At 35.0% G+C, this 25,501-nt stretch overlaps 1 protein-coding gene across 1 annotated transcript in view; it reads right to left on the minus strand.

Moving 5' to 3' along the window:
- Positions 1 to 2,357: 2,357 nt before the first annotated feature.
- Positions 2,358 to 25,501, minus strand: part of LOC125659631 (interaptin-like) — a 29,926-nt gene continuing 6,782 nt past the window's right edge. The window contains exons 4-30 of the mRNA XM_056142914.1: positions 25,410 to 25,493; positions 24,489 to 24,668; positions 24,327 to 24,410; positions 24,133 to 24,216; positions 23,669 to 23,704; positions 18,548 to 18,661; positions 18,038 to 18,121; positions 17,748 to 17,927; positions 16,627 to 16,710; positions 16,394 to 16,540; positions 12,186 to 12,269; positions 11,160 to 11,339; positions 10,987 to 11,070; positions 9,988 to 10,071; positions 9,698 to 9,877; positions 9,525 to 9,608; positions 9,178 to 9,261; positions 8,888 to 9,067; positions 8,715 to 8,798; positions 6,342 to 6,425; positions 6,058 to 6,231; positions 5,885 to 5,968; positions 5,160 to 5,243; positions 4,871 to 5,050; positions 4,698 to 4,781; positions 3,521 to 3,608; positions 2,358 to 3,033 (exon numbers count right to left, since the gene is read on the minus strand). Coding sequence (XP_055998889.1) covers positions 3,014 to 3,033; positions 3,521 to 3,608; positions 4,698 to 4,781; positions 4,871 to 5,050; positions 5,160 to 5,243; positions 5,885 to 5,968; positions 6,058 to 6,231; positions 6,342 to 6,425; positions 8,715 to 8,798; positions 8,888 to 9,067; positions 9,178 to 9,261; positions 9,525 to 9,608; positions 9,698 to 9,877; positions 9,988 to 10,071; positions 10,987 to 11,070; positions 11,160 to 11,339; positions 12,186 to 12,269; positions 16,394 to 16,540; positions 16,627 to 16,710; positions 17,748 to 17,927; positions 18,038 to 18,121; positions 18,548 to 18,661; positions 23,669 to 23,704; positions 24,133 to 24,216; positions 24,327 to 24,410; positions 24,489 to 24,668; positions 25,410 to 25,493 — 2,919 coding nt within the window. The 3' untranslated portion in view covers positions 2,358 to 3,013. The remainder of the gene's footprint in view (positions 3,034 to 3,520; positions 3,609 to 4,697; positions 4,782 to 4,870; positions 5,051 to 5,159; positions 5,244 to 5,884; positions 5,969 to 6,057; positions 6,232 to 6,341; positions 6,426 to 8,714; positions 8,799 to 8,887; positions 9,068 to 9,177; positions 9,262 to 9,524; positions 9,609 to 9,697; positions 9,878 to 9,987; positions 10,072 to 10,986; positions 11,071 to 11,159; positions 11,340 to 12,185; positions 12,270 to 16,393; positions 16,541 to 16,626; positions 16,711 to 17,747; positions 17,928 to 18,037; positions 18,122 to 18,547; positions 18,662 to 23,668; positions 23,705 to 24,132; positions 24,217 to 24,326; positions 24,411 to 24,488; positions 24,669 to 25,409; positions 25,494 to 25,501) is intronic.

Below are 25,501 nucleotides of genomic sequence, written 5' to 3' on the forward strand. Positions count from 1 at the left end.
TAAAGATATATTATTTAGTTAAAGAGATCTATTTTGTTTAAAGAGATATCTCTTTTGGCTATAGAGATATATCCCTAGTGTAAAGAGATATTTCTCTAACTTACAGAGATATCTCTACAACCATTAGAGATATCTCTTTAGAGTAAAGAGATATCTCTCTTATTTAAAGAGATTTATTATTTTACAAATAAATAGTAAAAGGGCTTGCTATAATTCTTGACCTAACAGCTTGGGAGAGTATAAATTTTGCCTGGGAATGCAAGTCCATATACCCTGCCAAGAATCCATAAAACTAAGAATGCATTCCCTACAAATTTTATGGTCTTCTTTTTCTTCTTTATGGTCTTCTTCTTTTATATTCAATTCTATTTGTGTATGATAGCTGCACATCTTATAGATAAAAAAGGGTGAAGATAATGAACAGTGATCAATCTCAAATCATATACTGGTAAAAAAAAATTACAAAATCAAGAATAGAACAAATATACCAGTGGTGAGATCGGGTGCCTAGGAGTAAGCATCCCCTGTTGACCAATCACACCAACCATGCATGAGCCCTTTATCTTTTCAAGGTAAATGCTATAGTCAAAATTAGTATGTATAGAATGGCATTACAATTAGTAATGAAAGACCTAACGATGGGTTGTGTTTGCAAATAAAATATATGAAGTACTGATGTTAAGTGGGGATGTTGAAACCTCTGCAACATCAACTTATTTGTCAGTATAAGCCTACCTCAGAACATGCTCTTCTGTATCAATTAGATACCATATGCAGGTGATATACAGGTGATAATAGAATCAAGGGAGCTAACAATATGCAGTAGGGCGATTCTTAAGTACAGAATGGTCACCCTGAGGGAAATGCGGACGGGTTGACTCAAGAAACCCCACTCATCATCCTCTGGATCAGAAGAGTTCCCTAATGCTCTCCGAGAGGATTCTAACATTTGTTTTGTTAGAAGCTTGATCGTAACAAACTTAAAGATCCCAGGTGATGATAGGGTGTGAATGTGTGTGTGCCTGTGTATATGTATGTGTGTGTCCCAGGGAAGCTTTCTTTTGGGATGGCAGTGCGTGTCTCCCAATGCATGGAAGCCCATGGCTGTGGTCCAGGAATGGTTAAGTTCCCATTTCTGGTCAATTCAGACAGACCATCAGAGGATGGGGTGGGGTGGAGGCGCGCAATATCTACTCTACTAAACTGGAATATTGGAGGGTTTTGAAACTGGGCAGAATCCCGGTTGTCCCAGTTTCCAATACTTGTCTCAGAAGACTCGTTACTGGAGTGTGCTCTGATGATGATTTGTGTTTAGTGGGCATGATTTGTGTTTAGTGGGCATGTTGTGTCCACTTTGATTACTGCTTTTGAGAGAAAAAGGGGGAAGTGTAGTTGCTGTGGTCAGTCTTCCCAAGTAAAACTTGTCCGATACTTCTGATAAATTGGAAGAATTATACCGAAATCTTTTAAAAACTATTACATAAATTCAACATAGCATTAACAGTTTACCAGCAGTGCCTAATAACGTGCATCTTCTCTAACTTGTAAATAGATCACTTAATTTAAGGGTGTGCGTGTATTGTCTTTGATAGAACATACTGCACAAGATGTGTCAGATTGGCTTTCTTCAATGGACCTGTAATGATGCCAGTAATATTTTCCACTTCTCATTCACATTATGTTTGTCTTCTAGCACTGAGCTGAGATTTAAGTTTCTCAACATGAAGGTTTTGTGTCCGATCACTTACAAAACAGTGATGTTAGAATCATCAATGGAGAACTCCTTCCTTCACTATGCTGCAATGTGCTGACCACCTAGATAAACACCTAATTAACATGTCCGAACTAATTGTCCCGGGCATTCACTGTTATCCAGGTAAGGTCCATGGCAAGCGGAAATAATCATACACTTCTGGTGGAACATTGCAATGGTTTTTAATATGTATACCCAATATATATATGGATTTTCCTTAAACTTGGTATAGTGTCTCAACATACTATCTTGTCCCATAATATTATGTGCTTTGTTTTCATTACAACTCAACTTTGACCAACTTTAAGACTTGTTTGGAATTGACAATGAGACGGTAATTTTGAAAATATAATTCATATATACTAGTGGAAAAAAGAAACTGTGTATACTTAAAAGTTAAATAAAAACATAAAGGTATTCTTTGATTGCTCTTTAATCTACTAAACACATGTTCGATTCTCAATTTGTTGAATATCGATCGTGTTCGATTCGCCTTGACAGCAGGTTTTTCTGGAGTTTCGAGCCTAAGCGACAAGTGCTTTGTAATCGATTAGAATTTCTTGACAGTATTCAATGTATTGAAACAAAAAAACACTGGTTTTTGTATTAAAAATTTAATTGAGAGATGCCTTGCATGAATGAAAATGATTGTTTGCATCCTATTGGGATGTTGGAAGCTGGAATGTCTCAAAGCGATGTGACAAGGCAGTTTGGGGTTCATATTAACACTGTAAATGCTTTATGGAGACAATATCAGCAAAGTGGCACCATTTGGGACCGCTCACGATTAGGACGCCCGCGTGACGTCACAGCATGATACATGTATATGGACATCATATTTACATAATCATTCCAATCGGCTTCTTTGACCGCTAGAAGCATCCCTGGATAAGTTCTCGTACCGTAAGGAATAGATTGCGAGAAGTCAACATCCGTCCTCGTTGTCCTGCTCTCCATCCTGTTCTATTCTGGCGTCACTGTGTTGTGAGGTTAGCCTGGTGTAGGAGCCATCATTGTTTCATTAGCAGAGATTAGGCGGAAGTTCTGTTTACGGACGAGTCGAGATTTCATCTCGACAGCAGTGACAGTCATGCGTTTTTTTCAACACTGCCAATCCGGCAGAAGGAGCATTATGGTCTTCGACATGGAAGGACTTGGTGATAGTGAAGGGCAGTTTAACCAGTGTATGCTACCATGATGAGATTGTACATCAACACGTCATTCCATTCATTCACACCGTGGTCTGGTTCATGCACGATGTCATTCTGTGTCTCCAAAAGCTGTAATTAAAAACAATATTAAAACAGATAAATTAAAAGAGATTTATTTTCACAAACTGAAAACACAATATGCACATGCAGAGTAAACAGTGGCCTTTGGAAGCAGTTTTTATCTGCGTAATTCACACATGGCTTTGCTAGTATCAAGATTTTCTTTCATAATGGTCCTTCGTTTATACCCCTGAATCAAAGTACATCTATCTCAGTATCTGACCAAGCGAACATGCTTTATTCCCCGTGTATGGAGACTTTTGCTTTCGAGTGCTCCGTCATTATGATAAACAAAACTTTTAGGTTACTAGATAGGTCATAGCAGGAATATTCTTCAAAAACTACAGTCGTTGAGAAAACAAAATCTAAAAACCGATTAATTGGAATAAAATTTTCATAATTGAGCGCTTAGAATTTGCCAACAATCCACTGATTTTTTTATTATAATCGATGATTGAAACACCACTGTTTACATTGATGAAAAACATAAACAAACCTCGTTGTAACATGCGATGTGTTAACTGAGCTTGAGATTTCATCAGGTCCTCCTGTAGCTGTTCAATGGACTCCTCTCTTCTTCTGACCTAATTTAGAAATAGTCTTTAAATAACCTCAACACAATGATTGTTTCCACATGTCCGAAGTACAGAAAACCTAGCACAAGACTAACCTCTTCGTCAGAATATTATATATATCAGCTTGGTATAAATGATTTGATGATCTCACTTTAATTCGATTGAAGATATATTTATTCATTTACAATACTTTTTCATAAGGAATGAATGTGTGCATCAATTCTTTTTAAGAAAACAACAATTCAGTTAAAGAAATCATTAATTCAATTGTCGATATGTTGAATTGAAAATATCTCTAACTACAAGAGGCCCATGGGCCACATCACTCACCTTAGACACCTTGGCTCATATTTAAAGATTTTCCTATATATTCACATGTAAAACTTTGATCCCTATTGTGGCCCCAACCTACTCGCGGGGCCCATGATTTTTACAAAATTGAATCTGCACTATGTCATGAAGCTTATATAAAATGTATATGTAAATGTAAACATTTCTGGCCAGTCAATTTTCAGAAGATTTTTAAATGACCCCACCCTATTTTTGCATTTTTTGATTATCTCTCCTTTGAAGGGGGCATGGCCATTCATTTGAACAAACTTGAAAGCCCTTCACACAAGGATGCTTTTGGCCAAGTAAGGTTATAATTGGCCCAGTGGTTCTGGAGAAAAAGTCGAAAATGGAAAAAGTTTACAGATGGACGGACGACGGACAACAGGCGATCAGAAAAGCTCAATAGAGCTATCAGCTCAGGTGAGCTAATAAGTTTCTCTTTCTCTCCGCTCTCTCTCTCTCTATTAATGAATTACTGTGTATATCAATTGAATTAATGATATCATTATTTCAATTACTGAGAGCAAATAATTCAATTACCATGGGCATCAATTGATTTAATGATATCATTTTTTTGATTATAGAGAGCACAAATTTAATTATATCTTGAATCAGTGACTTCCACAGAATAATATACATTTGATGTTATTTGATCTTGAACTGTGACCAAAAACATTGGTACCAATTCACAATGTCAATATTAATTATGACTTCTTACAAGACATCAATCAGTGAAATCTTTTCTTTTTAAAAAACGTGACAAACCTCGTTGTGACAAGCACTGTACTGAGCTTGAGATTTCATCAGGTCCTCCTGTAGCTGTTCAATAACCTCATCTCTTCTTCTGACCTGTTTTAGAAATAGTAGTTTTTAAATAACCTCAACATAATGATTATTTCCGTATGTCTGAAGTACTGAAAATCTAGCACAAGAATAACCTTTTCATCATAATATTTGCGGACAGTGTCCAGATCTACATGGCCCTTTCTGAGTGCTTCCTGTAATTTCTTGATAGTCTCCCCTTGCTGTTGGACATCTTCCAGTTTCTCCTGGTGCTTGCCCTTCAACTCTCCAATCTTGTTATTCAATTTCTGGATGGTGTCATCTCTAACCACCACCTGAAATTAATTTTACAACAAAATGTAAATAGAAATTTATGGAGAATAATCAAATTGCATCAGAGAATGATGTTTAGTTCCTGATATCATGTTGTCTACTAAAACTTACCTTTCTGACGGTGTCTTTCTGTTGTTCCTGCAAACCCTCAATGTCCTTCTTCAGGTTGTGTATCAATTCATCTTTTGTGTGAGTCTACAAAATTCATACCCAAACATGTCAATATCATACTATTGATACAAAATAGGCAAAGTAGCTATCACCAAACTTTTTTTAGTTTCAGTAGAGTTTTTCATTACTTCCCAGTAAAAATTGAAAATCTCCATATCCTACAGGAACAAGTACATAATCCAAACCTACATGACCAAGTACATAATATGTTGATGGCGCGGTGCTACCATTCTATATATCAGCTTGGTATAATTGATTTGATCACTCTAATTCAATTGAAGATATGTCTATTTATTTACAATGCTTTTTCATAAGGAATGAATGCGTGCATTAATTCTTTTAAAGAAAACAACAATTCAGTAAGAGAAATGATTCATTCAGTTGTGGATATGTTGAATTGAAAATATCTCTAATTACAAGTTTCTTTCTCTCAATGAATTACTGTGTGCATGAACTGAATTATATCATTATTTCAGTTAGAGAGAGCACTAATTTAATTATATCTTGAATCAGTGAATTCCACAGAATAATGTACATTTGATGTTGTTTGATCTTGAACTGTGATCAGAAACATTGGTACCAATTCAATATGTCAATATTATGACTTCATACAAGACCTATCAATCAGTGAAATCTTTTATTGTTTAAAAAAAACCTCTGCAAACCTCCTTGTAGCAAGCACTGTACTGAGCTTTGGATTCCTCAAGGTCCTCCTGTAGCTGTTTAATGGTTTCCTCTCTTCTTCTGACCTGTTTTAGAAATAGTAGTTTTTAAATAAACTCAACACAATGATTATTTCCACATGTCCAAAGTACTGAAAACCTAGCACAAGACTAACCTCTTCATCAAAATATTTGCGGACAGCATCCAGATTTACATGGTTCAGTGCTTTCTGTAATTTCCTGATAGTCTCCCCTTGCTTTTGGACACCTTCCAGTTTTTCCTGGTGCTTGCCCATCAACTCTCCAATCTCGTTATTCAATTTCTGGATGGTGTCATCTCTAACCACCACCTGAAATTAATTTTACAACAAAATGTAAATAGAAATTTATGGAGAATAATCATATTGCATTAGAGAATGATGTTTAATTCCTGATATCATGTTGTCTACTAAAGACAAACCTTTCTGACGGTGTCTTTCTGTTGTTCCTGCAAACCCTCAATGTCCTTCTTCAGGTTGTGTATCAATTCGTCTTTAGTGTGAGTCTACAAAATTCATACCCAAACATGTCAATATCATACTATTGATACAAAATAGGCAAAGTAGCTATCACCAAACTTTTTTTTAGTTTCAGTAGAGTTCATTTTTTAATACTTCCCGATAAAAATTGAAAATCTCCATATCCTACATGATCAAGTACATATGTTGATGGTGCTACCATTATATAAATTCAACTGAAGATATGTTTATTTATTTACAATGCTTTTTCATAAGGAATGAATGCGTGCATCAATTCTTTTAAAGAAAACAATTCAATTTAAAAAGTCATTAATTCAATTGTGGATATGTTGATTTGAAAATATCTCTTATTATAAGTCTCTCTCTCTCTCTCTCTCCTAATGAATTACTGTGTGCCTCAATTGAATTAATGATATCATTACATGTATTCCAATTACAGAGAGCAAATAATTCAAATACTATGCCTGGGCATTGATTAAATTAATGGTATCATTATTTCAATAAAAGAGAGTAATAATTCAATTGATGTGGGCATCACCTGAATTAATGATTATCATTATTTCAAGGAGAGCACTAATTCAATTATATTGTGAATCAGTGAATTCCTCAGAATAATGAATGCTACATGTACCATGAATTCAATTAATGCGTGCAATAATTAAGAATTGAAGATATTAATTATTTGAAGTAATTTTTTTTATTGTTGCACACATCAAATGAATTGATGATATCTTCAAACAAGCATTCTAAGAGTATTGCATAAACAATGCTTGTCCCCCTACTCTAGCCCTCATTAATTGAATGTAATATTCGAGAGAATGTACATTTGAAGTTGTTTGATCTTGAACTGTGACCAGAAACATTGGTACCAAGTCACCATGTCAATATTCTGACTTCTTACAAGACCTATTAATATGCCAGTTTTGAGATACGAACTCTTCTGTGTAGGAGGTGCATTTAGTGGAACTTTGAATGCCTAAGTGGGACAGAGTGGACCTACAGTCAACAAGGAAGATGATGAAATGTATTAAAAGCAGCTTCTCTTTAAATATGTAAGTTTGGGAAATACAAAATACTGTCAAAAGAAATGTTTTACTAAAGTGGAAACATAAAAACAATGTCATATTTGCAAGTAATATCTTAGATATGGTACTTTTGACCAACGAAATAACATAAAATGATAAAGAATTCTCTGTATTTAATATTACTGCCTAAATACCTATCACTTACTTAGTTTGTGTTTCAGTTGAATTCGGGTTATCAAACAGTGTATGGGAAAAAATTACTGAGTACAGTGGAGCCTCAATAATCCGGACGCTTCACCTACTGGACGATTTTTCTAGGGAACAAAATTTTTATACATTATTTTGCATCATTAATCTGGAAATTCGCGTTCCGGATCCGGACGGTCATTTCTTACTACACAACGTTAAAATGCATTGAAAATTGTACCGTTAATCTGGACGGTAATTTTTTTGAGGGAAGGTCTGTGTCGGCCAATTTTAGCAAGTCGTAAATTATAAAGAAAACAAGCCAAACTGTGTAATTGAAGCGATTGCCTGTGCCCTGTCAGCACTTCCCTTAAATTAGGTGGTGTGTGATGATATGTCAGTTAACTGACATGATAAACACGAAATTCTTAAATCAACTTTGGACGATGAAGATTGTTTTAACAGACCGCCGAACCCATAAATCGTTACATATGGAAAGACCGGCCTCTTTAAGAAGTAAAAGTGTGATGAAATGTTTGAAGTGTAAATGATTTTGTTAGTTACTAATGATTTATTTATTTATAGTTGCATATAGTGCTTCATTATTTGTTTTAGTGCATATGGTACACAGTTTTGTAGATTTATAGTGCTAATATACATGTACAATGTAAGCATAGGCAAATACACTGCACACGTATATTTCAATTTTAGTGCTTTGAAATGCATGTAAATGTTAACATTATTATATTTTTTTTTACTAATGCAAATGGTTAATCCAGTGATAGAATGTGTTTAATTCACAATGCATCAATAAAGTAAGCATACTGGTTACTTAGGTAAAGATAGAAAATATGCGATTCAGTTATCCGGACGCTTCATTTATCCGGACGATTTTGCTGGGAACCAAAGTGTCCGGATTAACGAGGCTCCACTGTACATTCACTTATGCAGTGATACATATTTGTCCTACTCCTGTGTGTAAACAAATTGTTTCGCGTCTCACATAATGTACGAGAGTTCTCCAAAGGGAAATAATTCGGACATATCTCAAAACCAGCGTATTAGTGATCGAAACCTTTTATTGTTTTAAAAAACTTGGCAAACCTCGTTGTAACAAGCACTGCACTGGGCTTGAGATTTCATCAGGTCCTCCTGTAGCTGTTCAATAACCTCATCTCTTCTTCTGACCTGTTTTAGAAATGGTAGTCTTTAAATAAACTCAACACAATGATTATTTCCACATGTTCGAAGTACTGAAAACCTAGCACAAGACCAACCTCCTCATCAAAATATTTGCAGACAGCGTCCAGATCTACATGGCTCTTTTCGAGTGCTTCCTGTAATTTCTTGATAGTCTCCCCTTGCTGTTGGACACCTTCTAGTTTTTCCTGGTGTTTGCCCTTCAACTCTCCAATTTCGTTGTTCAATTTCTGGATGGTGTCATCTCTAACCACCACCTGAAATTAATTTCACAACAAAATGTAAATAGAAATTTATGGAGAATAATCATATTGCATTAGAGAATGATGTTTAATTCCTGATATCATGTTGTCTACTAAAGACAAACCTTACTGACGGTGTCTTTCTGTTGTTCCTGCAAACCCTCAATGTCCTTCTTCAGGTTGTGTATCAATTCATCTTTTGTGTGAGTCTACAAAATTCATACACAAACATGTCAATATCATACTATTGATACAAAATAGGCAAAGTAGCTATCACCAAACTTTTTTTAGTTTCAGTATTGAAAATATGAATGTTGAATAATGTTAAATTGAAAATATTGCTAATCGTAAGTTTCTCTCTCTCGCTTAATAAATTACATTGGTACCAAGTCATCATGTCAATATTCTGACTTCTTACAAGACCTATCAATCAGTGAAATCTTTTATAGTTTTGATAAAAACATAAACAAACCTTATTGTAACAAGCACTGTACTGAGCTTTGGATTCCTCAAGGTCCTCCTGTAGCTGTTTAATGCACTCATCCCTTCTTCTGACCTGTTTTAAAAACAATAGTTTTTAAATAAACTCAACACGATGATTATTTCCACATGTCCGAAGTACTGAAAACCTAGCACAAGACTAACCTCTTCATCAAAATATTTGCAGACAGCATCCAAATCTACATGGCTCTTTCTGAGTGATTCCTGTAATTTCCTGATAGTCTCCCCTATCTTTTGTACTTCTTCCAGTTTTTCCTGGTGCTTGCCCTTCAACTCTCCAATCTCGTTATTCAATTTCTGGATGGTGTCATCTCTAACCACCACCTGAAATTAATTTTACAACAAAATGTAAATAGAAATTTATGGAGAATAATCATATTGCATTAGAAAATGATATTTAATTCCTGATATCATGTTGTCTACTAAAGACAAACCTTTCTGACGGTGTCTTTCTGTTGTTCCTGCAAATCCTCAATGTCCTTCTTCAAGTTGTGTATCAATTCATCTTTTGAGCGAGTCTACAAAATTCATACACAAACATGTCAATATCATACTATTGATACAAAATAGGCAAAGTAACTATCATCATTTTTTTTTTTAGTTTCAGTAGAGTTCATTTTTCATTACTTCCCAGTAAAATTGAAAATCTCCATATTCTACATGATCAAGTACATAATCCAAACCTACATGACCAAGTGCATAATATGTTGATGGTGCTACCATTTTATATACAGTCTACTCCAGATATATTGAAATTCAGGGGACCGACCTGAATTGTTCATTATATCTAAAGTTCAATATAACCAATGTTGAACTACATAAATAAATATTGCTACTGGGGGATTTATTTTAATTTCAATATAACAGATAGTTCAATATCATCAACATCAATATAAGTGGAGGGGCTGTATCAGCTTGGTATAATTGATTTGATCACTTTAATTTGATTGAAGATATGTCTGTTTATTTATAATACTTTTTCATAAGGAATGAATGCGTGCATCACTTCTTTTAAAGAAAACAATAATTCAGGAAAAGAAATCATTAATTCAATTGTGGATATGTTGAATTGAAAATATCTCTAATTATAAGTCTCTCTCTCTCTCTCTCTCAATGAATTACTGTGTGCATCAATTGAATTAATGATATCATTATTTCATTTACAGAATTGAAGATTTTAATTATTTGAAGTAATTGAATTGATTATAACTTCAAACAAGCATTCTGAGAATTTTGCATAAGCAATACATGTTCCCTACTGGAGCCCTCATTAATTGACGGATGTAATATTCGAGAGAATGTACATTTGAAGTTGTTTGATCTTGAACTGTGATCTAAAACATTGGTACCAAGTCACCATGTCAATATTCTGACTTCTTACAAGACCTATCAATCAGTGAAATCTTTTATTGTTTTTAAAAAACTCAGCAAACCTCATTGTAACAAACACTGTGCTGAGCTTTGGATTCCTCAAGGTCCTCCTGTAGCTGTTCAATGCACTCATCTCTTCTTCTGACCTATTTTAGAAATAGTAGTTTTTAAATAACCTCAACACAATGATTATTTATACTTGTCAGAAGTACTGAAAACCTAGCACAAGACTGACCTCTTCATCAAAATATTTGCAGACAGCGTCCAGATCTACATGGCTCTTTCTGAGTGATTCCTGTAATTTCCTGATAGTCTCCCCTTGGTGTTGAACACCTTCCAGTTTTTCCTGGTGCTTGCCCTTCAACTCTCCAATCTCGTTATTCAATTTCTGGATGGTGTCATCTCTAACCACCTCCTGAAATTAATTTCACAACAAAATTAATGTAAATAGAAATTTATGGAGAACAAGCATTCTGAGAGTACTGCATGGCAATACATAGTCCCCTACCGGTTGCAAAAATCACTGTACCACAACAATATTCAAAGTTCATTATGTAGGTTATGGTAAAAGGGAAAATTGGGGAACCAGGATAGGAATGATTGGAAATCAACTACTATTCAAGTAGAGACTAGACCAAGAAAAAAGACAAATTTATAATTAGGTTTAGGTCTTTAACCAAGTCAATAAACTGTGACATGTAGATAATCATGAATAATTTATCTATATTGTAGTATTACTATGCTAGAAGTTTTAATGAGTGTAGTATTCTTAATTCTTATCTACAGAGATAAGAAACTTGGATGTAAACTAACAATTCATGCTATTTTTCTATGTCCAAGGGCCATAACTTAATGGAAAATCAACGGACCAATATGAAATTCAAACTTGATCTGTAACTTGTTATGGCAAAGCAATGTACCAAATATCAAATGAATATCTGCAAGCACAACCAAACAAAGTCCGGAAAACTGATAATTAGTGCTATTTTTCTAAGTCCAAGGGCCATAACTATGTGAAAAATCAACGGACCTAGACAAAATTCAAACTTGATCTGTAACTTGTTATGGCAAATCCACATACCAAATATAAAATAAATATCCACAAGAACAGAGAAAAAAAGTGCAGAAAACTTGACTGACGGACAGATAGACGGAGCGCAAACCTAAAGTCCCCTAGACTTTGTCGGTAGAGGACTAATAATCATATTGCATTAGAAAATGATGTTTAGTTCCTGATATCATGTTGTCTACTAAAACTTACCTTTCTGACGGTATCTTTCTGTTGTTCCTGCAAATCCTCAATGTCCTTCTTCAGGTTGTTTATCAATTCATCTTTTGAGTAAGTCTACAAAATTCATACACAAACATGTCAATATCATACTATTGATACAAACTAGGCAAAGTAGCTATCACCACACTTTGTTTTTAGTTTCAGTGGCACTCATTTCCCATTGCTTCCTAGTAAAAATTTAAAATCCCCATATCCTACATGACTAAGTACTTAAACACCAGTTGTGGTAGCTCAGTGGTAGAGCGTTTGCTTCGATCATTACCAGGTCATGAGTTTCAGCCCCGCTAGTGCCATCCTAAGACGTTATAATAGGCAGTGATTGCTCTTTGCCAAACGCTTCGCATTTAGAAGTGAGAATCTTGGGTCTTTTGGATATGACCTTAAAAGAATGAAGGGTCTTTCAGATATGACCTTAAAAACAGAGGTCCCGTATAGCGGCAGGCATTGGCATGACAAAAACCCCTCACTCCTATGGCTCTGAGCACTAATCATAGGTCTAAATTTGTGGTAATTCACCTACAGCTAGTGAGAATTCAATATGAGTGAAAAATTTTCGACATAACTAAAAAAACAAGAGGCTCATGGGCCATATTGCTCACCTGAGCAGCTGTTCCTAGCAATAAACAAGTTTGAGCAAAATTATCATTATACAAGCAGCTTGGTTCAGAAAAAACTTTTCAAAGGTAACCTGATTAAGAATTCATTATTCATCAAACTTTTAAAGGGTTTTTACCACGATTTTTAATGTAATTAAAATTAGAAGGAGTAACCTTAATAAATCACGTTTCTTCTGTTATATTGTTTCATTACTCCCAATAATTGATACAAACATGCATTTTATCTGCATATATTCAAAGCTTCCGCTTCTCAAATCGTCATTAATGAGCTATCTAGTCACGTGATACGTCATGACGTCATACGTGTCAATGTGCTGCAGCAGCTATGTATGTGTGTGTGAATAGATTCTATTGAAAGTCATAAATTATACAGAATGGATAGTTAATGTTCCGACATCGATGACATCCCGTTAGTATTTTAATATTCCGCCATACATATTTGAATCTGCTGCTGAGCCAAATCTTAAAGAAATTCGAAGGAAACAGTCGATTTACTGATATCGATTTAATTTTTAATTGTATTTTTCAAAGGGGGGAGGGGCAACCGGATTTTAAAATTAACAATCTGATGAAAATCTATCGACTTCTTAAATCGTATAGTGTGTGTTTAAGAGGGCGGGATAGAGAGAGGGGGGGGGGGAGATTGGGCCAATAGTCGTAACCTCTACCAGGGGCAGATCCAGGAATTGCAGTTAAGGGGGCGCCACTGTATGAGGCATGGGGTCTGAGGGCCACCTTGAGGCCCCCAATGGGTCCAGGGCAAAGCCCCGGTGGGGGTCCAGGGGGCAAAGCCCCCGAAAGCTCCTGGATTTTACAGATTTTATAGGGCTTGAAATATGTCTCCTATTTAGTCATTTGTACTATATTTTACAATTTTTAATAAGGTGAAATTAATAAGATGACACAAATTTTAAGGGTTTTTGGAAAAAAAACTAAGTTCTCATAATCAAGTAATTCAAGAAATCAAAAGATTTTGTCATTTATTTCTCTGGGAGTGAAAGAAATTATTGCTTCTTCTATCATTTAGTACATTTTTCTAAACAAGATACCACGATTTACATATAATTTGAAATTTTAGGGGGGGGGGGGGAGGGGCGGCGCCAGCTGCGCCCCACTTAAATCCGCCACTGTCTACCTTATAATCGTCCCTCTCATTACTTTAAAAAAATATAGGGGGGCGGGGGCTGTCATTATATTGTTGCAAATTTTTTTCACCACGTTGGCATGCACTGTCATTTTTTAAAAATAAAGCTGCCGCATGTCAGCATTTTTGACGAATATTAACTGGCATTTTTTCAACCTTTTCATTTTCTTACTTTTTTAATAGGGGGGGGGGGGGTAGGGATAGTCTGATAGACCGTGTAGTCATTTCGTACACGGTGTCAATACTCAAATCTTCAAGCGGGGGGGGGGGGGGGGGGGGGGGGACAATATATTGTTGCATATGATATCAAAGGTGCATATATATAAAAAGTGTATACTATACAGAAATTTCTGTGGTTGCCAGACCCGTGGCAACTTCACTGATTGCCTCAATACCTGGTAGGCTATAAGAGTTCTCAAACTGTAGGCAGTCTCTGATTATGTCCAGTCTGAAGGACAACGAGCCTATTAATTTGTAAACAGAAATGTTGATATCATGAATTAAATGGGTTAGAATGCAATATGTAAGTTCGTCATTGAAGATGGTTTTCCGTAGGCTTGAAGTATTTCTAAATTTAGTTCTAAGCTCACAAAATTTCTCTGACTTGCCTCATTGGTAAAAGTAAAGAAACTCTTCTTTTTTGTGCTGATTATTACAGCTATATAATGTACAACACAATATAATGGGACTTGTATCTGTTGAATCTCTCCATTTTGTATCACTAGCCTGCTGTATGTGCTGTTCACAACTTGTTTAAACGTTTTCATGCTTGCTCGCTTCACCGCGATTGACACGTATGACATCACATACTAATGGCGCAAAAATCTCTAACGAGAATATGCATATCTGGCTTTTTGCTCTTTCGATACAAAATAATCACTAAAGCACACTTTATATCGAAAAAATAATAATAGCATGATTCAAAACACCACATTTTCATATAAATTTATAAACAATAAAAATCGTGGTAAAAACCCTTTAAAATTATTAAACTTGACTATAAATTCATTAATCATCATATGCCCTTGTAGACAGATATGCCCTTTCATATCAATAGATTTCATCTATATTATGGACCCACCCTACATCCAGGGGCCATGATTTTAACAAGCTTGAATCTTCACTGTCAGGAAGCTTTCATGTAAATTTCAGCATTTCTGGCCCAGTGGTTCTTGATAAGAATATTTTTAAATAATCCCACCCTATTTTTGCATTTTTGTGATTATCTCCCCTTTGAAGGGGCATACCCTTCATTTGAACAAACTTGAATCCCTTTTACCCAAGGATGATTTGTGCCAAGTTTGGTTGAAATTGGTCCAGTGGTTCTGGAGAAGATATTTCCGCTATATCTTCATGTAAAACTTTAATCCTCTATTGTGGCCCCATCCTACCTCCGGGGGCCATGACCTAAACCAATTTGAATCTACACTTTTCCCTTGGAGAACTCTCATACATAGTAAGGCGTGAAACAATATGTTTACATGCGGGAGTGGGACAATATTCATCACTGCATAAGTGAATCTGCTCAGTAAGTTTCTCATACGCAGTTTCATCACCCGAATTTGACTGATACACAAACTAAGTAAATGATAGGTATTCAGGGAGTAATTAAATACGTGAAATTTGTTTTATATCACGTCATTTCATTGCTCGTACGTATCATACCAAGGATATTACTTGCAAATATGACATTGTTTTTATGTTTCCATTTTAGTAAAACATTTCTTTCGATAGTAATTTGTATTTCCTACATTTACATGTTTAAAGAGAAGCAGCTTTTATTACACTCTATCGTCCCACTTAGGCATTCAAAGTTCCACTAAATGCAGCTCCTACATAGAAGAGTCCTCATCTCGAAACTGGCGTATTCAAGATATCTCTAATTATAAGTTGCTCTCGCTTTCTTAATGAATTACTGCACACATCAATTAAATTAATGATATCATAGTTCCATTGAAGAGAGCAAAAATTCAATACTGCAAACATCAATTGAACAAATGATATTCAAGAGAGCAATAATCTAATTATAGCACGCATCAGTGAATTCAGCAGAATAATGAATGCTATCATGAATTCAATGGAAGCATGTAATAAAATAAGAATTGAAGATATCATTAATTAATTGAAGTGATATTTTATTGATTATTGTGTGCATCAAATGAATTAAATCACATTGTATCTTCAAATAAATGAAAATATCTTTTTAATCATTTGAGTTTATGTTAATTAACTTGAAACTCATTTGGCACTCCATACAAATTGTTAATAATTCAATGCTACAGAGATGAGAAATTATTTATCAAATTGTGTTTGTTTTATTCAAATTTAGACTTCTTTGAACTCAAATGGTAGAAAACATTGGTAGACAAACATCAAGGAAGAACTAAGTCAATATAACCCTGTGGTTATAGTCTGACCTCATTTTGGCAGGTTCTGTGTTTTTCCTGAGAAATGGCAAGTTCCTGTTTGATCTGATGAAGCTGGTCCCGGAGCTGGTTGATTTCTTTTGAGTTTTTTTCGTTCTTCACACACTGAATGTCAATCTGTGTCAGACTCTCCAAAAGCTGTAATCACAAACAATATTCTGACTCCTTACAAGAGCTATCAATCAATGAAACCATTAATTGTTTTTAAAAAAAACTCTGTAAACCTCATTGTAACAAGCACTGTGCTGAGTTTTGGATTCCTCAAGGTCCTCCTGTAGCTGTTCAATGCACTCATCCCTTCTTCTGACCTGTTTTAGAAATAAAAGTCTTAACAAACCTCAACACAATTCTAATCTTTACCACAATAAATATTTCAGCATTTGGGTATAGTAAATTAAAACAAGAGGTACTGTGAGCAATACTCACTAAGAATACCCTTCGCTTACCCCAATCTCCCAAAGGGTGTTGTTAATAGGCATAAATTACCTCTTTCCTGAGTGTAAAAATATAGTATGCCTTTGTAGAAGAAAATGGAAGATATAGTCCGAACACAAATCCATGGTATAAACCTATAATTTTGACCTTGAGGTCAAAGGTCAAGGTCATAAAGAGGTCATGAATGTACATGACACATAGTCTCATGGTGATACACCCATGTCTTATGGTATGACTATGTCAAAACCCTATAATCAATTTTGACCTTGAGGTCAAAGTTCAAGGTCATATTGAGGTCATGAAGGTACCTGACACATCGTCTCATGGTGATACACTCATGTGTCAAATATGGTATGCCTATGTCAAAGAACAAAGAAGTCATGGACCTGACACGAATCCATTGTAAAACCTTTAAGTTTGACCTTGAGGTCAAGGTCATATGGAGGTCATGAAGGTACACGACACATTGTCTCATGGTGATACACTCATGAGTCAAATATGGTATGCCTATATCAAAGAACAAAGAAGTTATGGCCCGGACACGAATCCATTGTAAAAAACCTTTAATTTTGACCTTAAGGTCAAGGGTCAAGGTCATATAGGTACCCGACACATCGTCTTATGGTGATCCACCTGTGTGCCAAATATGGTATGCCTATGTCAAAGAACAAAGAAGTTATGGCCCGGACATGAATCTGGAGACAGACAGACAGACGGACGGACGGACAGACAGACAGAGTGATTCCTATATACCCCCCAGAACTTTGTTCGGGGGGTATAACAATACACTTCAATCCTTTCAAAAGCCTCTTTTAATAGTCATAACTAACTTCTGCATTTAAATAACCTCAACACAATGATTATTTATACATATCCGAAGTACTGAAAACCTAGCACAATTAAGACTGACCTCATCATCAGAATATTTGCAGACACCGTCCAGATCTACATAGGTCTTTTCGGGTGTTTCCTGTAATTTCTTGATAGTCTCCCCTTGCTGTTGAACACCTTCAAGGTTTTCCTGCTGCTTGCCCTTCAACTTTCCAATCTCGTTATTCAATTTCTGGATGGTGTCATCTCTAACCACCACCTGAAATTAATTTCACAACAAAATGTAAATAGAAATTTATGGAGAATAATCATATTGCATTAGAGAATGATGTTTAATTCCTGATATCATGTTGTCTACTAAAGACAAACCTTTCTGACGGTGTCTTTCTGTTGTTCCTGCAAACCCTCAATGTCCTTCTTCAGGTTGTGTATCAATTCATCTTTTGTGCGAGTCTACAAAATTCATACACAAACATGTCAATATCATACTATTGATACAAAATAGGCAAGGTAACTATCACCAAACTTTTTTTTAAAGTTTCAGTATAGGCTTCCTCCGCTTGGCATAAGGTGCATGTATGTGTACCCTTGGAGTTTCAAATTTTAAAATTATGAAAGACCATTCATTTTGTCTTTGGTTAACAATTCGGCATGATGGATTATGACTACATTTGTAAAATCATTATGTAATCTTCAATACGGAGAGAGATCATTTATGTTAATTAAAAAAACTTTAATTTGGAGCTCCAAGTGAGTTCCTCCTCAAGTTTATTATACTGTGCATGAGATCAATAAATAAAATTTGTTCTTAAATTCATTTCAATTAAAGAGATCATTAAAACATTTCATCTAGATATTTTAAAAAAACCATCAACAAACCTTGTTGTAATAAGCACTATACTGAGCTTTGGATTTTGCAAGGTCCTCCTGTAGCTGTTTAATGGTTTCCTCTCTTCTTCTGATCATTTTGAAGAAATGAATGTCTGTATCTACCTTAAATTAATAAAGGATAAACTAAACAAGAGGCAGGGGCGGATCAGGAATTGCGGTTACGGGGGGAGCCACTTTATGAGGCAGTGGGTCCAGGGGGCAAAGCCCCCGGAAGCTCCTGGATTTTACAGATTTTATGGGGCTTGAAATATTTCTCCTATTTAGTCATTTGTACTATTTTCTATCATTTTAATAAGGTGAAATTAATAAAATGACACAAAATTTAAGGGATTTTTGGAAAAAATTAAGTTCTCCCAATAAAGTAATTCAAGAAATCAAAAAATGTTGTCATTTATTTCTCCTGGAGTGGAAGAAATTATTGTTTCTTTTATTGTTTCGTACATTTTCCGAAACAAGATACCACGATTGAAAATTTTAGGGGGTCACGCACCAGCTGCGCCCCTCTCTAAATCTGCCACTAAGAGGCCCATGGGCCACATCACTCATCTGAGTCACCTTGGCCCATATTTAAAGATTTTCCCTATATATTCGCATGTAAAACTATTGTGGCCCCAACCTACTCCCGGGGACCATGATTTTTATAAACTTGAATCTGTACTATGTCAGAAAGCTTTCATGCATGAGAAGATTTTTAGTGATTTTTCCTATATAATTGTATGTAAAATTTTGATCCCCTATTGTGGCCCCATCCTACCCCCAGGGGTTGTGATTTTAAGAAACTTGAATCTGCACTATGTCAGGAACAACTTGAAAGCCCTTCACCCAAGGATGCTTTGTGCCAAGCTTAGTTGAAATTGGCCCAGTGGTTCTGGAAGAAGTCGAAAATGTAAAAAGTTTACAGACAGACAGACAGACAGATGATGGATAACAGGCGATCAGAATAGCTCACTTGAGCTTTCAGCTCAGGTGAGCTAAAAAGTTATTCAGCAACATTCAACGACAGGAAAATCAGTTAATTCTCCATCAAATATGATAAAGTAGCTATTATACCCAAGACATGTTTCACAACCAATATCCCTTGACTTAGGATGTCATACCCCAATAATTACAATTCCATTTCCTTTTAAGTACTGTAATAATAGCCATTTCCTCGTGAATGTGTTGCAGTTGTATACAATGTATGTATGAATCTTGAGAAATATAGTCCATCTATTTTAATGACTGCATGGGAATTCTGGCAGTAATGATATGAAAACAAAATTTCATTTTTGTAGATTGACACTTCATTTTTGAAAATACATGATGGTTTGGACTGCAACGCTTCAAGCCAGCATACATTTGAAGAACCACTAATGCACTTCATGACGTATGCCAACGTGATGTATCACAGTATAAAACTTCATGCATTTTTGAAAAGGAAATTCATTCCTTAATCTAATGCGATAATTAACACACAACATACACAAAATCACTTATTTTGGTTAATTTGCACCCTTTATTAGCCCCCACACACAAAGCTTGGATGATTATTTTGATACAAATACTATATATACATTAAGTTTTAGTTTATTGCCTTGTGCATCATCCACAGACCAAATTATTATCAGTCCATTGATTGCAGAAAGTGACGTTCAGTGATGAAATGACGAAATAACACTTTAGAAACCTACTGTCAGAAAAGGGCTCTCAATGAATATTTTAAGACAAGAAATTCTAAATCCCATAACTTTGTAATAACGAAACTGATAAATCTGAAATTAGAAAGGGGTCTTCTTCTTCATAATCTGAGTGTTACCTTTATATTTTGCGAAAATTTTCTGAAGTAATCTCAATTTATTGTGTGTGATTTTGTATTGCTATTATCTTAATACTTCTCATTACCAGCTCATTAGAGTTATCGCGCTTTGATGACTCTTGTGCGTCATTGGTAAGAAAATGCACAAGTCTCGCGAGTAAGTGCGAGATTACTGGGACATAAACGAAACGTTCATAGCACCCCCCCCCTTTTTTTTTAAAGTTAAAGTACATTGTGTATCTTTAAATAGAATAGCCATTGGTCAAACTGCATTTTTAAATATTCTAACACTAGTTTATCAAGGATGTTACATGTTTTTTTAAACTCTACTACACCTAAGGGGGGGGGGGGGTACATGAACGATTACAAAGTCCATGCCCTTATGAACCTGTCCAAATTGTATGATAAAATGGAATGTCTTCATAGTCTGACAGAATAATTCTAATAACATATGAATCCCATTAATTACAAGAAAAGTTATTGTGTCGGATGTGCATTTTGGTTTTTCCCTTCACAGTTCTTCTTGCGATTGATGCTTTATATCGGTTAGATTTGGCAGATCCTTCACATAGTTTAAGTTCGTTTGTTTTCTTGTAAGAATAATCAATTCCTAAATTTGCCTTTAGAATTTTAATCAGTGTCGTGGTTTGCAGTCGGTTATAATATGTATTCGATACCATAATTTATATTATGTATGCCTAAGTAATGTTTACGTATGTTGTCCCGGTAGCATGACTTTACGCGCCTTTAATTTGAAGAGTTCCACTAATGGAAATGATAAGTATTGTCTTAAAGAACGTTACTTGTAATCTTAATTGTCACTAAAAATTGAATTAAATGAAAATTGCTCTACATTATATATTTCAGCAATATAACCCTTGAATTTAATTATTTCCAACACTTTTTAACCCCAAAGCATACAGGCACATGAATATGTATTTTTGGTGATTAAATAATTACTGGCTTTCAAGCCAATAATTCTTCTTTATATATTTTTTTACACTAAAAGGCATCATCTAATGTAGTTTTATTAGACATCTCTTCTTTTTATACAAAATAATTGTTTTCATTAGTCATATGCCGTTGAGAGATTTTGAGGATAAAAATGGTCACATGCCATCACTTTCACAGCTAACGCCCCTTTAATATTAAAAAATTTCAAGTTTGAAGACTTTGCAATGACACTCCAATAAATGTGAAAATTCAAAAGCATCTTTCTTTGCCTATCCAAATTTCATATGAAATGTATGAAAACCTTTCCAAGGAAATTTAAGTTATCACTTGCTATAGAAAGTGCAGACAGACAGGGTGATTACTATAAGGCACTCAACATGTGACGGGGCCCTAATATTTAGTAAACAATGATGTGGCAATGCTAATTACAACATCAGAAATGGGATGGTGTACAATGAGTTATCTGAGCTTGGTGAATAATGTATTTTGAGGTATAGTTTGTACTAGTCAGAGCTCCAGATAAGATGTGTATCAGCGTAAATACTCGTTTAATTTGACCAGATACGCATTTAAGGAGGTATGCTACACCAGAGAAATTTGATGTAGATGAAAAGTGGAGGATATGTACAACAATATTTTGAAGTTGAAAATTTTCAAATTTACTTTATTTTGTCAAAAATTACAGTTTTAGTAGAAGGTAATCTGAAAAAAAATTAAAACCCTTGCTGGACTCGAACCTGCAACCTACAGTTCAGCAGTCAGTATTCTAACCTACTGAGCTACTCGGCTAGGTATTTAAATGGAAAAGGAAAAGTCAAATATTGCTGATATTGATTTTTTCATCCATGTTTTTAAAGGAAGTCAGCCATTATGACGATGTAGAGTACTACCTTAAGTTGAAAATCATGCGTACAATTACGCATTAGCGAATTTAAATACGCTTTACACCCCCAAAGTAATGCATCCTTGTGATACATGTAGTATAATATAAATACGAATTACCTATTATCATTGAGGTATTGAAATTTAATATGTCAGACACCCAGTCACATGATTACAATCCAATTCTGTATTAGTGGCAAAACAGCAAAGATAATCAGTAAATTACAAAATATTCTTTTGACTTCTTCTGAAAAGCAAAATACTCATTGATTTGAAAATCAGGGGGTAAATACTCTTTGTGGTAAAAATTTATCTGGAGCTCTGGTAGTTAGGGCTATACGGATTGTGGATATCAGTGGTTAGAGCACCTGACTAATAATGCAGAGGTCCAGGGTTTCGATTCCTGATCCAATCATACATTTTCTCCTTTAATATCTTCCTGTTACAAATTAAAACATTGTATTGACCTTAAAAATGTAATTATTGTATAGCATTTAACCAATTAGTAGAAGACATAGTGACTCACAAAACATGGCACTCTCTTTTAAATACATTCTACTCCTCTAGTCAGACTGTATTTATGTTTACACCATCATGGTGGCTCAGTGGTTAAAGCATTTACTTTGTGACAAAGAGGTTATGGGTTCAAGTCTACTAGCTAGAGCCTTGGCTGCATCATACCTAAGATGTAAAATTAGGTAATAGTTGACCATTTGTCAAACGCTCAGCATTTAGACGTCAAAGTCATGGGTCTAAACAGGAAAGACCTCAGCGTGCAAGGTCCAGTGGCACACGTAAGCACATTCAAGAACCTTTACAGAGCACCATATATACATCTGAACTTAGGGTACATACAGGCACTGACGTCTCAGTATGAGTGAAATATTTTTTTAACATAACCAGTGATTTTTCAACATTTTTCAAAAGGGTCCTGTGGCTTTCAAATTGGGAAAAATTGTCAACATTTTGATCAAATTGGGAAAACTTAGACATTATTGTAAACATGCTAAATATATCATATCAAACAAGAATTCAAACACAAATTTATGTCATTCTCCTATTATTTAATTTTCTTTTCTTTGAGCTGTTAAAATTTTCGACTATTCTTTCTAAATCATCTAAAATTGATTCATCTTTGTCATGTCGTACATAAACTATTCACAATGAACTTATTTTTTAACAAATACCTTTTTCACCAGTTTTTATTATTGGGAAAAGTGCAAGTTAAATTGGGAAAAAAATTGGTAATTTTTGGGAGGTGAAACTCCGAAAGGGCTGATATTCGGATCTAAAATGAGTCTTAAAAAATCACTGATAACGTAAAATAAACAGAATCTTTTATGGACATTCACATAATCAAAGATTTGAAAAACCTATTAATCCCATAGATACTGTGAGAAAAAAAATTAAAATCACAAAGTTATTATTTTAGTCAAATTATTCTAATTTTGGTATATAGAAATCAGTAATGTAAATACCTCTTGAAGGGCGGCTTCCTGATCATGCTGCAGCTTCTGAAATGTACACCCATCATCAGCAATCGAAACACCATGAGTTTAAATACTTATTTTGAAAATCAATTCAAGTAGAAAAGCACAGTAACATAAATTAGTAATAAATATATTTTCATTGTTAAATGTTGGTCATCGAAATTTACATTATCTGCACATCAGTTGAATTCATGATATCATTAATTCATTTGATGCACACAATAATTAAGAATTGAAGACATCATTCACAAGAACATATAATGAGGTGGGGAGAGGGGCATCATTCATGTGTGTGTTTCAAATGACAATGATGTTGAAGTAATTTGATTTAACGGTAAATACTAGAATATAAAATGGGACACTGACTGACAACACATACTCCATTTCTATTCATACAAAACTTCTATCAGTAACCATGCAGTGTTTACTTTGATAAAAAAACATCAACAAACCTCATTGTAACAAGCACGGTACTGAGCTTGAGATTTCATCAGGTCCTCCTGAAGCTGTTTAATAGACTCATCTCTTTTTCTGACCTGTTTTAGAAATAGTAGTCTTAACAAATCTCAACGTGATTCTAATCTTTAACACAAAAAAATATTTCAGTGAAACCTTTAATTGTTTTTTTAAAAACACATCAACAAACCTCATTGTAACAAGCACTGTACTGAGCTCTGGATTTCATGAGGTCCTCCTGTAGCTGTTCGATGGACTCCTCTCTTCTTCTGACCTGTTTTAGAAATAGCAGTCTTAACAAATCTCAACACCATGATTATTTCCACATGTCTGAACCTAGCACAAGACTGACCTTTTCATCAGATTTTTTGCAGAGAGCATCCAGATCTACATGGCTCTTTGTGAGTGCTTCCTGTAATTTCCTGATAGTCTCCCCTTGCTTTTGAACATCTTCCAGTTTTTCCTGGTGCTTGCCCCTCAATGTTCCAATCTCTTTATTCAATTTCTGGATGATGCCATCTCTAACCACCATCTGAAATTAATTTCACAAAATGTAACTGATTATGTATTTCTCCGAGAGGGAGGTTATAACAAAATTTCAGGGCAATACCTGTATTTATAACCTAGAAAAATCTGGAAAACCAAAAACAGTGATAGGACCTTGACCTTTAAACTTGAGAAACAATAGGCATCCTTCTCATGGCATAACGTATATGTGTACCAAGTTTGACAGTCCTAGCCCCAACAGTTCAGTCTGTATCCTGCCTACAAGGTTTTCCTACAAAGTGTTACTATGACCTTGACCTTGAAAAACAACAGGCATCTTCCTCTCATCATGGTGATTAAATGTACCAAGTTGTGTAAGATCCTAGCTCCAATAATTTGATCTGTATTCTACCTACAAGGTTTTTCTAATAACGAACACTACGACCTTGACCTTTGACCTGAAAAACAATAGGCATCTTCTTCTCATCGCGGTGATCAAATGTACCAAAAATCTGGAGCTTATGGTTTGGTCTGTATCCTGCCTACAAGGTTTTCCTGTTAACTGATACTACAACCTTGACCTTATAAAACAATAGGCATCTTCCTCTCATCAAGGTGATCAAATGTACCAAGTTGTAAGATCCCAGAACTTATGGTTCATTTTGCATTTTGCCTACAAGGTTCGAACAGAGGGATGGACAGACATACGGATGACGGTATACCAAATCTTTGACAGGTGTATAAAATGTTGTTTATTCCTGATATCATGTTGTTTACTAAAACATACCTTTCTGACGGTGTCTTTCTGTTGTTCCTGCAAATCCTCAATGTCCTTCTTCAGGTCTTGTATCAATTCATCTTTTGAGTGAGTCTACAAAA

This window comes from Ostrea edulis, chromosome 1 (assembly GCF_947568905.1).
Source record: "Ostrea edulis chromosome 1, xbOstEdul1.1, whole genome shotgun sequence".
Taxonomy (NCBI): domain Eukaryota; kingdom Metazoa; phylum Mollusca; class Bivalvia; order Ostreida; family Ostreidae; genus Ostrea; species Ostrea edulis.